This window comes from Gekko japonicus, unplaced genomic scaffold, assembly GCF_001447785.1.
Source record: "Gekko japonicus isolate JY-2015 unplaced genomic scaffold, Gekko_japonicus_V1.1 scaffold1668, whole genome shotgun sequence".
Taxonomy (NCBI): Eukaryota; Metazoa; Chordata; class Lepidosauria; order Squamata; family Gekkonidae; genus Gekko; species Gekko japonicus.
The window spans coordinates 194,444-211,934 of record NW_015167101.1 but is presented as its reverse complement, the minus strand read 5'-3'; the positions used below and the strand labels follow the sequence as shown (position 1 = coordinate 211,934).

The following is a 17,491-nucleotide window of genomic DNA, read 5'->3' as shown; positions in this document are numbered from 1 at the left end:
GCCTTCATCGAAGCATTCCTGTACCTATCAGAAACGTAGTGAAGAAGAGATCACTCTGATTCTCATAACCAGCCCTGCATCCTGATCCAGGAATCCAGTTGTGGAAGGGGGGGTCACAAATCATGAGGCATTTTAGCAGTCCCTCCAATTGACGGCCTCTGTGGTTTCAATTGCAGTTTCCAGCGAATGAATCAGGGAATGAATTGTGAAATTCACTTTTTTTTTTGCCATCAAGTTGCAGCCAACTTATGGCCACCCCATAGGGTTTTCAAGGCAAGAGACAGACAGAGGCGGTTTGCCATTGCCTGCCTCTGTGTAGCAGCCCTGAACTTCCTTGGTGGTCTCCCATCCAAATACTAACCAGGGGCTTAGTTTTCAAGATCTGACCATATCCGGCTAGCTTGGGCTATCCTAGTCAGGGCAGTTTTCTGAACTGAAAATTGTAGTAACAGTGGAGGTTTCCAACCTGTTCAGGAACCTTTTCTATAGAAAATAGGAGGGGGTTTGTAGAAAGCTCTCTCTCTAAGGACGAAATTGCTCTGAGACTTTTTCTGAAATAAGCATAGCTCTACAGCTCACACAATGTGCTGTCTAGTTGGTTTCCTGCATCACGTATATCAACATCCATCTTTGAGTACCTGCCTAAAAATCTGGTGATCCTGGTTGGATCAGAGCAGCTGTTCTCATGTACAAAGATGTTTAAAGATGGGCATGCATGTCATGGACATGACAGTTTTGCTGCAGGGAATATATAAGTGAATATGCAACAAACATTTCCTATGTAAGGTGTGGGACTGCCCTCAGGTAACTGTGTACATCAGTGCTTGGCTTTAATTAGTCTAATCGGGAGAACTCGTTTGAAGCATCTGTTTTGTTTACTAACTGTGCAGGTAAGCTATTTCTGGCAGCTCCTCTCAGTAGTTGTCAGCATCCGTAGTGTAAGCAGAACTGATTTATAGAGCGTGAAAGAAGATGGGTGGGTGTGTAGAAATCTTTGTCTCAACAGCTTAGTCTGAGTGCTACTTTTATAGGAAAATTATTCCAGATACTCTTGTTGAAGAAAAGGGCTCTTGGTTTGACCTGCATGTGTAAGATACTTTATAATTGAGCTTTTTTAGTGAATATATTCTGCTGATTTTTGAACATTCTTGTGCATATAGAAGATGTCTGTCAAGGGCTCTACGACTGAGAGTAGGGGGGAAATTATTTCAGCTCCAAGCAGTGACCTACATTTTTTATGGCTGATTTACATTCTTGAAAATTGCAGCGCTGTCCACACCTGTCTTTCTGCCAGTTAGAGCTGACACTCTGAACTTTCTTGTGGGAGGACGGAGTGTCTTGCAAGTTAATATTGGACTTTGATGTTTGGCTATACTGTCCTCCAGTGTAATATTCAAATGTACTCATTTCTCTTTTGAACTTATACCTCATAGATTTAGTATTCGCCAAAGCTGACCCTAAAAAGGACATCCATGTTGGACTGTTTTATAAAAAAAAATGTGCCAGGATCTCCAGTTAGCACCTAGTTGTGGATCTTCCTTACAAAGAAATAGTGTGGACATATTCCAGAGAGAAGAGCTCTAAGGTTGGCAAGTCTTTGGGAGCTAGTCTTTCAAAAGAAATATGAGGGGTTTTTTTATTTTGTAATCTCCTTCTCTTAAGCTTCAAGTGGTCGACAAAATCAAAGTAGAAAAACCCCAGATACTTATTACACAAAGTATAAAGACAGAACCACCAAAGAGACCTTTGTTAGCTGAATGCCAATTGAAATAGAAATTATAGTACCCTTAACAAAGTTCAAGAGTGATGTAGTTTTCCATGCCTCTCCAGGAAAGTAATTCCAGGGAGTGGGGCCGACTACCAAGAAAGACCTAATTCATTGGCACCATTGTTTTCAGCTGTTAAAATGATGGCATCAAGACTGTTTCAGTCTTCGTTGGCATGCATGCACATATGCAAACAGACTGTTTTCCAGGTTTGTAGGTTCCAGGATGTGAAGCACCATGAACTTGAACAGAGAAGCAGACTGAGTATGCCAGTAAATCGAAATAAAAGGCAGACAACTACATTCTTGACCACATGCAACTTCCTTGAAGGGCAGCCCCACAAAAATCATAATATAGTATTCAAGGTTGGAAGTTACAGAAGCATGCATCAGTGTATAACCAGGTCAGGTCTCTCTAGAAGGGAAAATACTCACTACTAGTAAATGAAAAAGGTACTCCTAGCGACACATCCAACTTGCTTTTCAAAATGTCAGAGTTCATTTTCCTAGGTTCTCCTCCTACCCCCCATCTATCCCAGCCAACTGAGACCCTTCCAGAACACAGGCGTTCCTTATTAAAGCCATGTCTGTCTTATCTGGTATCAGCAGCTTGGTTTTTCTGGTACTGACAATAAGCCTGCAAACGAGGATAAAAGAGGATTACCAAGGGTACCAAGATGGTTATGGTTCTTGGATCTCACCAGCATAATCTGTCCTTGGTCTCAACATGTATGCCAGGTTCACTCAATAGAAAAGCTGAGTGCATGTATTTGAGAGACTTGTGTTGCTGATCTGAGTCTAGGGCCCCAGGTATGTGAAACCATCTGTTCTGGTCAGGTTAACCTCTTGGCTGAGACCATTCTGCATGGCTATAGGACTGGGGGATTTGCCATAATACATCTCTTGGTCCTGTTTTAAGAAGGAAAGCTTGGCTTGTGCCAGGTCATGTCTTCTGTAAATGGTAGCCTCCCTTTTATGCAGTGAGAGCAGAGTCAAAATTAGATTTGTTTAAGTCGCTGCCACATGATTAGCAGTCATCTGCTTCTGCCCGAAGGAACAGCTTTCCCATATATGTATACATACAGGCTGTGCACTCCCTCTTTTCAGTGTTGCAATGTAGTGTTGCAATCCTCTAGATGCATTTTGAATTTTTAATAAAGCCTTGCAAGTTTTACTTCCTTGTATTTGATAGCACATGAAACTAATAAAGCTGTACTACAAAGCAACTCACCCTGTTCTGTCTGTATCTGGTCTATGGGGACTGGCCATAGCATTATTAGGGCTAGAGGGAGGACTACACAGTTGAGGTTCTTTGTTTTTGCAGCAATGCATGACTAGCAGTACAATCCATAGAATTCTTTCTTGGTAGTAAGTCTTGTTGAATACCATGGGACTTACTTTGCTTAAGATTGTTCCACAGAGTCTTATAGAAGTACAGACTTCTAGCTGAAGGTTTACAGAAAAAATGGGGAACAATTTGATTTTGTTTTTAAAATAAATAGCTTGCATAATATAAAGCCAAGTAGAGAAACAGATTGTCATGTGACAGGCAATCTGTCTAGACTGACAGTACAGATATATTTCTGTATATAAAGAGGGAGAGAGGGGATAATTGAAAATAGAATAGAGTTTAGCATAGTTCAAGATGGGTAGCCATGCTAGTCTATATTTAGTAGTAGAAAAGAGTAAGAGTCCAGTAGTACCTTAAAGACTAGCAACATTTGTGGCAGGGTATGAGCTTTCTTGAGTCACTGCTCACTTCTTCAGTTATCTGAGCAGTGACTATTTGACTCACAAAAGTGCATACCCTACCACAAACTTTGTTAGGCTGCGATCATACGCACAATTAGACCTGCCATAGGCAGGGGTCGTTTCGTAGAAAAAGAGCTAGGGGGACTCATTAGCATAACTCATTAGCATATGCCACACCCCCTGACATCACCGGAAGTGTGTCATAAGGCCACACACCCGCCCCCTCAACGGTCCCGGCTGCTGCCGCCGGCCTTGCAACTCCACTGCCGAGCCCCATGAGGGGCCCGGCGGTGGACCTGCAAGGCCGGTGGGAGTGCAAGGAAGCCCCGCGAAGGCCCTCCCTGGCCCCAGGCAGGCAGGGGTGGGGAGAGGCAGGGAGGAAGCAACTTACCCTCCCTCTTCTGCCTCCTCCTGGCTGAATGAGGGCCGGAAGTGGGGCGGCCAGAAGCAGGGGCGGGGCTTCGTCATGTGCCCCACCCCCCTGTACCTCACCCGGGGGAACTGCGATCCCCCGCGATCCCCCCCGAAATGACCTCTGGCCATAGGCACGAATGCCAAGCAGATTTAAAGGGCATGATCAGACAACAACATCTGGGAAGTGCCCCGCAGCCATTGGCAACCCATTCTGCTCCGCCACAGAAGCGGAGTTAAAAGACACTGGGGAAAATCTGGTTGTAAAAGGGTTGTGATGGGACATGGACGGACATTCTCCTGTCTGATTGCTCCAGTGCACTCTCATGGTGTCAGGGTGGTCTGATCAGGCCATCCCGACTCTGTGCCATTGTCCCCCCCCTTTATTTTATTTTTATTTGTTAAATTTGTATCCCGCCCTCCTCGCTGTGGCAGGCTCAGTGCAGCTTACAGAATATATATGTAAGTATGTATGTATGTATGTGTGTTAAAACACCGAAATATATTAAAACACAAAATACAGTTAAAATCACAGCATAAGATCATCAATGCTAAGAACATAGATATTAATACAAGATGGCGGCCTTCTCTCAACATCATCGCAAACTCCATAGGGAGTCCTCATGCGGAGATGTGATTCATCGATTCCTCCCAGGAAAAAAACAGCACCCCCCCCCCCCAAAAAAAAAACAACTCACCTGCGGTTGCGTCTGATCACACAGTGGCAGTCCGTGCCCACAGCTTCCAAGGACTGTGTGATCATGCAACTGTGGGTCAAATTCCTCTGGAGGAAATAGCCTTGCTTCCCCCCCGCTTTATTTTGTGTGTGTGACTGTAACCTTAGTCTTTAAGATGCTACTGGACTCTTACTCTTTTCTAGAGTTGGGCATGTTTGTGTGGAGGGCCACTAGGTTTACCTCCACTTTGGGAGCACTCTGTTGGGTGGTGTTACATGTTCAATACCCATGTGCTGATCTGCTTGCATTATCCTTCTCAGTGTTTGAGATCTCTCTTGCTCTCCCGTTTCTTATAAGGTGGCAGCTGAGCTCAGCTGTATATAACATATTTCTGTTGTCATGTGCTTCGAAGCCCTAGAGCAAAACTAAATGACAGTACTTCAAAGAAAACAACTTTTTAGAGGTTTGAAGTGCAGACCTGCTTGGAAAGTGGTGACGCCAAGGACACATACAGTGGAAGCCCCTGATTTAATCTTTCGCATTACTGATTTTTATTGGTTGGGTTTCTTTGTTTTTGCTTTTGAAGATCCCATGTTCAGACAGGCTCAATTATTTTGTTATTACCCTTCGTCTGTTTCTCTGAAGTTGTACTTGAATATACTTTGAAATTCTGTTTCTCAAAGATGAGCACAAAGAACCCTGGTTTTATGTCTCTAATGTTAAACCAAAACTTTCACTCTCCTTTGTTTAAAAAAAACAAAAACACAAACATGCTCATTTTGCAAGGATTCGGATTTTGTTTCTCTGTTACATTTTTACTGTGTAAAAACTCTGCATCCAGTTTTCTCCTCTTTACAATCTCATTGCATTGAAAAATGAAATGAAGGCTTTAGCTCTTCAGCACCAATGAACAGGGAAGCTATAAATAAATAAGCTTGGCAGCATTTTATATTTTTACCCTGAATGACACTCGCCTAGCCTGGCTTTGTGTGGCTTGAAGGAAAAGAAGTCCCACAGACTTGTAGCAACTGGGGAGGTTTCCCAGAAAGGATCCTTATTCAGGAAGGGGTCAGCATTAACTTTTTACAACTCTGGATTTTACCCAATTACAGCTTGTGTATGCCTCTACTGGATTGGCATGCTCCCCCTGCTGCAAACACATTTGTTGAACTGCAGGCTTGCAGAAGGTTTTCCTGCTAGACACTATCTGGATTCTCAGCTGCTTTTATAGGACAACTGTCCCACTCCCTGGTTTTTTTGTTATCAGCTTTTATTGGTTTTATTATTTAATTCTACCATTGATGTATAATGTTGTATGGCTGCGGTCACACGGAGCATTAGGCATGCTAGAGAGACGGAAGATAGGTGGATTTTCCGGGCGCGATCTCACTGCCACATCTGGGAAGCGTAGAGCTCCCGTGGCAAACCCGAGGCTTCCCGCAGAAGATGCGCGGTTAAAAACTAGTACCTCGGAGGTACTAGTTTCCGGTAACCGTGGGGCAAGGGCAGGCGTCTGATCAGATTTCCGGTGGTAGTTCCGGCGCCCGCCCATGCTCCCTTGTATAAAGTTTTTTTTTCAACTGTCCATGAGATGCGCACGAGCACCCAACGGGGCATGCACACACTTTGGTGTCCAAAGAAAAAACACCCGTTTGCCGCGCCACGCCGCTTCTTTGCCGCGGCGCAGGATTGTGGTGTGCTCGGCACCTCCCCCCTACCACGGGACCTCCACGGTACGTCTGCTGGCATAACCGTGCGTTATTTTGCCCCGTTGCAAACAGCCATGCTTCCCCCCCGCATTTTCCTGCCTGTGAGCCCGCGGCTGTCGATACTTTAGGTGTCTTTGGGCAAAGAGTCCCTTTTAAAAGATGCTATGAATAAACAAATTGGTGATTGACCATGGTGCCGTTCACCACTTAAACTGTTTGTCAGTGGCCTTTATGTGCACACACACATTATTGTACTTGGGGGAAATTGCCTTAGAATAGGGCAGAAAAATAACAGGGAGGAGGGTTAAGTACCCCCTTTTCAATCATATCTTTGCTCCCATCGTTCATGCTTTCCCTCAAAATAAAAAGCCAACAAACTGAGGGGGGAGTGTTGAGGGCACTGATGTATATGCATTTTTTGTAAACATGAAGCCAGAGGATAGGATACCACAGCCTAAAGTTATTTCCAGTAATACTGATAGAGGGATAAAGAAAGAATAGAAATGTGTATTAATAGCTGTAGGTTACAATCTTTTGCTGTGGGAAACATCAGTACAGCTGGGGGGGATGGGCTGACATTGTCATACACCATGCTATCCTCCTACAAAACATTCCCTTCCCCCTTGGTTAAGTTTCGCCACTAGGCATTAATTTGTATTAGTATTAATCCTTTCCCCCCCCAAAGTCCCCAGATAGTTTACAATAAATATGCCACAGACATAAACAGTTACATTTCAAAAGCAACTTGCTGTAGAAGCAACCCCTCGTCTTCGATAGAGAATCACACAGGAATCAGTGAAAAGCTTTGTGAAATAACTGTGTCATACTCCCCCCCCCCCAAAAAAAGAGAAAATCCAATGATGATAATGGCTCCCTGTTGACTTCTTTGGGCATGCTGTTCCATAAAGTCAGAGCTGCAGCCAGAAAAGCCCAAGCTTATGGAGAGTCAGTGTTTGTTAATGGAAAATTGAAGCCAGTTGATTTCATGTAATGTTCTCTAGTTTAGAGGAAGGTGATCGGACTCACACAGTATTTCAACTATGGTATTTATACCCCACTTTTCTCCTCAGTTTGAATCCCAAGTGGCTTACAATATTGTTCTCTCCTCCTTCATTTTATCCTCACAACAGCAGCTAGCTTCAGTTGAGGAAGAGTGACTGGCACAAAGTCACTCTAGCAACTACACAATGATGGCTTTCTGATATTGCCCAAATGAATTTATTTATGTTTTGGGAGCCAGTTTAGAGGCGTAGAGACAATACACTTTAGATAAGTTAAACCATATATGAAGATGGGCTAGATGACAACAATAATCTATTAGTGAAGTTTGTGGCAAGAGATAGAGAAGTGTTTCAGTAAGGATTGGGTGGGGGGGAATTAACAAAACCAAGCCTGCTAAGTAAGTGATAGACAGCTAAATTTATACGTAACACCTGATTAAAAGTGTATGATTTTGATTCCTTCAACGTGCAGACACCTTGCTTCCCTCCTAAAAAGAAAAAAGCTAAAAGGGAGGCAGTCATGACATTCTGGAAATAAGAGAGTTGTAATATTTTCCTCTGGCTGGTTTGTGTTGCATCTAAGCCTGAAAATAGTTGATTAATTTTGCAGCCTTCTCGTAGATGTGTATTTTTCTTTAGGATAATACAATGATCAAGTGGATTCACAATTCATACTGATCTTTTGAACCTGCCAGTTTTAAAACATTCCAGTAAAGGCACAAAGCACAAATGGCTTCAAGTTTATTGTAAACATCAGTTTTTCTAGATGTTAACTGTTAATCCAGAGTAGCAATTTCTGCACCTGCAGATGATAGCAGAGTTTATTGGCCACTCCTTTTTCAACAGCTCGCCCTAAAGAGACAAAAATGGGGCAGTAAAGAATGCAACCATACGCTGCCTTTCCTGAGAGTAAATCTGCTGAGGATTGCTTTCAGAATTTCTGCAGATCACTGTTAGCAGAAGATACCCTCATCCATGGATTCCAACTGATTAGATGTGTTTTCACACAGCATGATTCCGTTTGGGTAGCAGAATAGCTATTTTTGAAAATAATTAGCAGTTAGTGGACCTGTTCTCTGTAGAAGATGCAGACATCAGGATTGCTTTTCAGAAGGGAGACTGGAAAAGATTCCGTGGCTCAGCATGGTGTAGCCCAAGGGTAATGAGATGGCAAATGATGTAAATATGTTTCTCTGGTATAAACAGGGATGGGTATGAACTGCATTTTTGTGGTTCACTTCGCTTAAATGCTGAACCATGAACAGATATGAACTGAGAGGTTGGTTTACCAACCAAATCAGTTTGTATCGGTTCATGACCCCTGCTTTCTGCTCCCCTCCAAAAGTGGCAGGGAGCAGAAAGCAGGAGTTCCTGTGCGAAAAGTGGTGGGGAGCAGAAAGCAGGTGTTCAAATGGCTTGGAGCATTTTAAACCCCTGCTTTCAGCCCTTCACAAAATACCACAAACTGCCTTAAAATTTAGGGAAATTTAGGGCGCCTCTTCAGTTTGTGAACCATGAACTGGTCAAAATTCTTCATGAATTTTTGTTCATGAGCTGGTTCATACCCATCCCTAGATATAAGAGTCTCTAAATCGCAGAAAGGCAATCCATTCTAACCAAATGTGTGCTGGGGGAAAATATTACGAGGCAAGGTATGTCAGAAATCCAGAACCCCTCATACAGCTTGATTTAGTGTTCTCCACCCCCCACACACTCAGGAATTGATACCATCCATTTCAGTTCTTTGGTACCTCCTTCTCCTACGTGTGTGAATGTTGGTTAAGTTCCTGTTCCCTTCCCTTGGACTGCTGTGTATGAAACTAACCTGCCTGTCTTGAATTGTGTTTCCTCTGCCTGATTTTTAGCTGCCAAATATGGAACTTGACCTTTGCCCGCCCTGAACTGCACCTCTGTCCCCGTCAGGATGACAGCAAGCATCTCCACTTGGCATGGCCCTTCATCAGACCTCACTTACTTTCCCATAAGATGTTAGATGGTATCTGTTTTTAGCCTGTTGTAAATGAGCTACAGAAGCAATACTCCCAGGTGGAGTAACCTAATACCTAATAATGTTCTCAAAATGTAGCTCAGTAGACCTGTTCAACCTTTTTGTATATGAAGAATGTACATGAACGATAGGTGAAATATTAGCCCTTCTGTTGTGCCTCTTAAAAGACTTCCATAGATGTTCCAGCTGTTATTTTTACTGTTGCACATGGGAGAGAAACATATGTGTGGTGCTCATTTGGCCTTGGCAAAAGCCAGGGAAACAGCTGAGAAAGCTATAGTTAAAAAGGAATGTGCAGGGTGATCTCTTAATTATTAGGAGTTCCATCATGAGGAAACTGGAAGGCTAAGGAGGTGAAAAAGGGGGGAAAAATGACTGGAACATGCTCACTTTTTGGCATTACTCACAAAGTTTTATGTGATGGCAGCTAAAACTGGGTGCCAGGATGATAAAACTTGATACTGTTGATTGTAAAGGACTGAGGACCAAACTACTGATGACATGGAGTCATGTATAGTTTGTTCCCAATTATTATTTTTTTCCTGGTGTGGAACACAGTATGGAGGCTGCAAACTAGATCAGAACACTGGCGTGGAGATATGGGGGGAGGGGCAGGTGCTTATTCCTGTGCTTCCTTGGTTGCTTCTGTCTCACAAAACCCATGATCCCTTTTGAAAGGCAGGAAAAATGACATGAAGGTCAAGAGATCAGAACCTCCTCCATCCCTGTCTCTGATATTCTCCTCTCATTTCTGCAGTCATATTCTTCCGTCTAACTCCACATACAACTGAGAAATGCAAGTAGTTTGGGCCAATTTTTTTTCTTAATTGTTTATGCTGCCTAGTAGTATCCTTCCAAATGAGTATAGTAGTATCCACCAAATGAGAAGGGAGCACTCACTGGAGAAGACCCTGATGCTGGGAAAGATTGAAGGTCAAAGAAGACGGGGATGGCAAAGGATGAGATGGTTAGACAGTGTCATAGATGCAACGAACATGAAATTGAGCCAACTTCAGAGGACGGCGGAAGACAGGAAGGCCTGGAGTGATCTGGTCCATGGGGTCGCGAAGAGTCGGACTCGACTGTGTGACTGAACAGCAACAAAGTATCCTTCTTTTACTTTGTAGTTTCCCAATTGTTGCTGGCTTTGGCTAAGCAGTATATAAGAGAAGAGGGCTACACTGGAGATGGAGCAAAAAACCCACTTTCTGTTCCTGCTGGAACTGCTTTGGCTATACAGTCATGCAGAATCCCCGCCCCCCCATAAGAAACATATGCAAAACATGTAGGGACAATGCAACTAAATAAAATAAATTTTATTCCTGCACAATTGTTCTCCCCCCACATCCACTTTGGCTAAGCAATACCATCTTTATAGATCCTGCCAATGAACCTTGTGATGTATTTGTCATTTTTTCCTAAAGTCCTATGTGTGGTTATAAATTGTGTTGTATTAGCTGTGCACTTCTTTTTCATTATTTATTTGCAGCTTCATCCAGCAAATCACTTAAGAGATCCCATACGGTTTTGATTAAAGCTGGCAAGCACCTCTTTCAACCATCAACCATTATCCTATCTTCATGGAATTTTTTATTTTTTAACCTAAAATAAATTATCTTTCACTAAATAATAGAAGGATTAATCTTGCTTTGTTAAAATTTATTTTTGCAGGATCAGTTTGGAATTTTGAAGGACATTGTTAATTTGAAAATTGTGGGGAAAGGCTCTAATTATATTCAGGTGTTTTGGATATATTGTTTTCCTTTGTATGCAATGAAATAATTTCTAAATTACCCTAGTGTGTTCCATTTAAATTAATTTTCTATTTACAGTGAACGGTTTTTCCTAAAACTGAACCGGAATGGCTTGCCAAAATGTCCAGAGAAGCCAGAAAGACATTGTTCTCTCTTTGTGGTGAGTCTTTTCATATTTAATTAATTTTATAATTTAAAAAATGAAAAGGGTATTATGGTATTTTATTGCTGGTAACCCAATTGCTGAAGTAATGCACAAGCTACAGTGAATAGTCAGATAGTAACATCCAAGATGAGTTTATAAGAACAAAACACTATGCAAAATGACAAAGACCTACAGTCACTTTGGCCCAGTATCCTTTCACTGGGATAGATTGTACCACTCTACTGAGCAAAGTTTATTCATTTATTTAAATATTCATACTCCTCCTTTCATTTTGGTTCAAGTTTGAGGTCTTCCACAAGTCTAAAGAGGTTTCCTTCAACTCAAGTGGTTCTTCTGTCGGATGGTTGGACCCACCCCACTAGTTACAGGCATTCACAGCATATAGATATGATGACCACCTGGACAGCTTAAACATGTTTGGTGTTAGAATGTTGGACTGTGATCTCTGTAACCAGGGTTCAAATCCCCATTTTTCCATGAAGCTCACTAGATAATCTTGGGTCAGTTGCGCTCCCTCTTAGCCTCACCTACTTCACAGGGTAGCTCTGGTAGTAAAATGGGAACCATGGATGCTGCTCTGAGCTCCTTGGAGGAAGCATGGCATAAAGCTGTACTAACTAGGTAAGACAGATGTCTCTCTCTGAATAGTAGTTTAGTTCCAAAAGCAAAGAGGCCTTCCATAACCTGATCCTTAACATGTTTATTCAAATGGCAGTGGAACTTGGTTTCTAAGGAGTAGAATAGATTTAAATGAGGTTTTACATGGGAGCAGGTCTGTTGGACCTGTTGGATTTATTTTTGCAGTCACTTCATTCAAGTAAACAAGCACAGGATTGGATTGTAGGGATATCAGCCTTAATATACTTAACCTAGAGTTAATGTGCAATCCCTTATCAACTTCCTGCCATCTTCCTGCCTTCTGGGATGTTTTGTATTTCAGAGATTGTGATTTCACCTGCGGTGGTTATGCAACATCTGATAGAAAAGGATACAGTCAGAATCCTGTACAGAACTTCACTGCACATTTTCTGCCCTAAACATAGGCAATTCATGTTTTGTTCAAATAAATACTATATTAAAGTTTTCCTTTAACTGTTTGTTTGTTAAAAATCAAAGACATAAAAATGTTAAGTATCACATGTTAATTGTGGACTGCTCTTATTCTCTGCAGGATTTAGGAACCAGTGAACTCAGGAAGGACATCTATATCACTGTGCACATTATACGCATAGGTATGCAAACTGGTTTCCCAATCCCTTTTGGTTAGAAAATAGTATGTAAACTAAGAATGACAGGCAAAATATTTTAAGTAGCCTTCTGTAAGCTCCTCTGGGGAACCCTGAAAGTAGTATTGTAACAGTCTGTTTCAAACTAGCTTTAGATCCAGTTGTGACAAATTGCTTGTCATGAGCTAAAACTGTTTCAGACTGCAAATAGTAGATCACATGACAATGTTGTCCCATAGAAAGCTACATGTCACGATGTTCTAATTTACTTGTCTCCAGGCCTACATTAGACTTCTATAGGTAAGGACCCCTCCCCCCAGCAGGAGACCATTCAAACATACAATCTCCACTTCCAGTCTGAGGCTGTCCAGTCCAGAAATGAATTTTACCACGTTACAAGTTGTCTAGTTTGTGTTGTAGAACAGAAGAGGAAACAGTTGCTAATTGTACCTGGGTCTCCTTACAATGATAGTTCTGGCCTTTCATTTGATTTATCCTTTTTCTACTAACATCAGTTTTTTTCTCATATGACGAAAGCATTGATGTAGTAAAATATCCTAGCACAGTTTTACATATGGCTAATGGTTTTCTAGACAAATCTGATTTAATAAAAAAACCCCAATGTCATGGTAGTATAGGAGTGAAGAGTGATTAAGCTCCTTATTTTGAGAAGCTGTCACATAGGCTGCCTTGAAGTAAATGAAATAATCCTCACCTGTCATATGTGCTGGTTCTCGCTTTCTCTCTGTGTCTTTTTTTATACCTAATTTGGCCTTTAAAGCTATAATAGCACCTTAGACATTCAGAGTTTGGGGCATCAATACAGAGGTGACCTCCAAGTTGTTTTTCTTTCCAGTTGAAGCAGATAAAATGGTGTGTGAAGGATGCGATACTTGCCATTGAATAAACTGCAACTCAATCCAGAAAAAAACCTATTATTTTGCTGTTGGTTAATAATACAGCTGATTGAGTAAATGCTTGTTCTAAAAAGGGTTGCACTTTCTCTCGGGAAAGCTTGGAGGTCCTTTTCAGTTCACAGCTGTAGACTGAGATGCAGATCTTCTCTGGACCATTTGGTGCCTTGAACCAGCTTTGGCAGCCCTTCTTCAAGAATAGTGATTTGGCCACAGTTTTATATACTCATGTTGCATCCTGGTTGGACTACTGCAGTGCACTTCATGTGGAGATGCCTTTGAAGACTGCTTAGAAGCATCAGCTGATTCAAAATGTAGGGGCTAGGTACTAGGTGGTTCACGTTACAGGGTCCATAGCTCACTAATTATAAAAGCTCTAGGTTGGCTGCTGGTTTGCTTCCAAGCCGAATTCGAAGACCTATTTAAAGCATTTTGTTGTGTAGAACCAGGGTACATCAGAGGCATTTATGTACCCTCAGAGACTGGGCTTGGGCTTCCAGGTTGAGTGCTCCAGGCTCCTGCTGCCACATGATGGAGCAGTGGGAGCAAAAATGGATGGAATGGGGGAAATGGCATTGGCAGTGCTCTAGGAATTTTCAAAATATCTATGGTAAAAACTTGCTCGGATTGCTCTGAGTCACCTCCAAGAACTGATGTTCTGATGTAATATGCAGTGTGAGTAACAAGCCTCAGTGTCCATCATAGAGCCCTAGTTGTTCTCCACTTGGACAATGGTTTTGTTTTGTTTTTTACAATGGGTGTATGATAGATGGGAGAAGATTCCACTCTTTTTTATTGCCCAAGCAAATTTGAAATACTGAATGGAATGGGGGAAAAGAAACCCAAGGTGGTTTACGAAGGCATCAAGAGTCACACTTACAAATTAAATAAACTTAGGTGTATTTGTTACCCTTAAATCTTGTGTTCTCATCAACCCATATAACCCATGGCAGGCTCTATAGGATCGGGGGGGGGGGACTCCTGGTCTGTATCAGCTGTGCTATCTGTTTTAAGGACTAAGTGATCTTGTGTTAAGTGAACACTCTCATATTCCTAAAGCTGAAGGTGGACATTTTACTAGCAAAAGAAGAGTGTGGCTGCTGAGGTTGTTCACAATCCTCCAACCTATGGTAGTTGTTTTAGGGTGGTTAAATATAAACAGTGGACGGCCTGGATCAGGAGTTGTGACAGTTACTTCTGGGTACGCAACCAGAAGTGATGTCACAGCATTGCACAACACCATCTTACACAGTCCCTCCCCAGTTCTCTCTCTCAGAAGTTGCCAAACAACCCTAGACCATGCCTTTCCTAAACTGGAAACTAAATCTGCAATTCATTCTGAACAAATCCTCCCGATCAGGAGGGAGGGGAGGGTGGTATACAAATCAAATAATAGCAATTTAAAAAGCTTACCCAGCACCAAATTTACTACAGGCCATTGTTTGTAAATTATGGGGTGCAGGACATGTAAGTGCACCTCCAGGAAGAACTGGGGTGTAAAATCCATTACTAAAAATAATTTAAAGATTCAGAACTACCGTCAGATCTAAGGAAAAGTGTGGAGCCAAGTTGAGGGTAGCAGAGAGAGCTGGGAGGCAGAACGGCGAGTCCCATTTCTGCAAGTCCTAGAAAAAAGAGCGAGCACTAAGAGCTGGTGGGCTGTGTTCAGACAGGTCGGCGTATTGTTTCCTTTGCCAGTATGATGTAGTGTCAGGTATGGAATGGGGAGAGCCAATGTGGCTTATGGGTGATCCTGAATTAGTCACTACTTTTTAACCTAACGTATCTCCCAAGGTTGCTCTTGTGATGAAATAGCAAAGGTGTAGCCAGGTTTCCCTTGTAGGAAAGAAACTGAGAAATGTGATAATTATAATCATGGCAGGTAATTTTAATTCCTTTTCATACACACACTATGGAAACAAAAAATGTGTCTAGGTTTCTATCAGAAATTTAACTTTACAAGAAATCTGTACTTGGGATTACAGTAGGTTGTATGACAAAAGAGGTTTTGGGTTCAAATATGTAGGAAGAGGGTTAGAACTTAAAGGGCTTGCCTGTGATTTGTTGGTAAGCTATGCAGGGGTCATTTCGTAGATAAAGAGGTGCAGGAGCTGATTAGCATAGCTCATTAGCATAACTTATTTGCATATGTCACACCCCCTGACATCACTGGAAGTGTGTCAGAAGGCAACATCCACCGCTCAGGCCCAAAAATCTCCAGGTATTTCCCAACTCAGAGCTGGCAAGCCTACCTGATGGCACACGTGGGGAAAAACAAACCAACCACCCATGTCAGGTAAAAAGGGGGGATACCAGGATACCAGGTCAATATATCTTTATTCTCCTTGGCATTGATGGCTGAGGTGCTTTTAGTGTTCCTTTTCTTTTTGACTGGCAGCTTTCCTCTCTGTTATAGTTGACTGTAGGTTTTATATCACTGCCATTTAGTGTTATTTTTGTCAGTCACAACAGGGTCACTTTCAGAGAGGAAAAGCAGGTTATCAATTTTTAAACAAATATAATGCTGACAAGTCTGGATCCAGAACAACAACAAAATCACATCCGCTAATTTTTCCCTAAGCAAAACCCAATGATCTAGAGTTGTGGTCTTCAGCCTAGGGATTGGGTGGCAGACAGAGCCACTTGCCCCTCCTCCCCCCAGCCATTTGGAAGTCCCCACACATGTATAGACACAGCAAGGGTGCCATGGCTCTTTCTTCTTCAGTCTGATTAGAAATTTAATCCAGAGCAGCCAGCCAGGCAGCCAACTGATACAACCAAATTCCAGACCTGGACGGCAGCAGGTGCATGCTGGAAGAGGGACACCACTAGTTTCCTTACTCATGCTGTTTACACTTGGGACAGCTTGTAAAAAGAAAATTAACAACTTGTGCGGGCTCACAGCACTAGCAGCCAAGTGTCTGATTGTACAAAAGGAGCTCAAAGAACAAATGAAGAACAAAACATCTCTCTCCTTCTTGGGCCTGGTCCCTGAAAGCAGCATTTGAAGCACTATTTGGAGGGTATATCTGTATACAGTATAAATAATAGGGTTATTTCATGAACATTCACACCAGTTAATTTCTTACATGGTCCTAGACCACTGATCCTCATCAAGTCTTTGGGTCCCACTCCCATATAGCACTTTGTCACAAATTAATTGCTTATATCTGGGATTCATTTTGTTTTTATACTTGGGATACATTTACACACATGCACAAATAGCCATACAGCCTTCTAAATATATCACAGTCAATATTATAAAATCTGTAACTTCTGCAAAGCTGGATGTAGCTGTAACCACAGAAGTAAACACTGAAAAAAGTGTTGCCACAGGCAACAAATGACATCTAAGAAGGAAATACCCACAATGCATAGTTCTACTTTCACTACATTAGTGTAGCTATGTAGTGGCTCTAGGAATCGACAGTACCATAAAATGGCACAGGAGTGATTTTCTGGAATGATGTTGACACAACAGAGCATGTAGTCAAAGTGGAAAAAAATACATGCCACCAGAAATCTACATAACAATCATATGTTCATCTGGGAAGCTGCAGTCTTTTAGGAACCAATAAAATCTGGAAAATCCCACAGAAAGCAGATGACATGGATTTTTTTTTAATTGTTCCTTGTGTAGCTTTTATTTATCTTTATTTATTCAAAACAGTTATTAGCCACCTTTCTAACTTGTGGGACTCATGGCAGCTTACAATGTAAATAAACCAGGTATTTAAAAATAACAACAATTGACAGTGAGTCTCTTTCACATGGGCCTACAGGGAGTGAAAATTAAATACAAGCCAGAACATTTTCCATGTGTCAGCTGAACAATGCGCAGCCCGGGAGAGTAGAGGACGGGGCAGGCAGACAACTTACCTTCCTTCTTCTGGCTCCTCGTGGCCCGACTGAGGGCTGCTAGGAGTAGGGGGCAGGGCTTGTTCATGCGCACAATCCCTGGGCTCCTCACTGCCGGAGCATCACTCCTGCACGCTCCGGGAGGAAACGAGCCCTGAAGCTATGCATGATTGGTGTGAAGTTTAAAAAATTCTAGAGCTGTTAAGATCAAGAGAGTCATTCAGGGAGTCAGTTGAAGAAAGAACCGGGG

General features: G+C 42.2%; 1 protein-coding gene across 1 annotated transcript in view; it reads left to right on the top strand.

Annotated features, from left to right (window-relative positions):
- The window catches only part of DOCK4 (dedicator of cytokinesis 4), a 208,119-nt gene that overhangs the window by 34,083 nt on the left and 156,545 nt on the right, over positions 1 to 17,491 (top strand). Inside the window, exons 9-10 of the mRNA XM_015412932.1 lie at positions 11,156 to 11,237; positions 12,415 to 12,475. Coding sequence (XP_015268418.1) covers positions 11,156 to 11,237; positions 12,415 to 12,475 — 143 coding nt within the window. The remainder of the gene's footprint in view (positions 1 to 11,155; positions 11,238 to 12,414; positions 12,476 to 17,491) is intronic.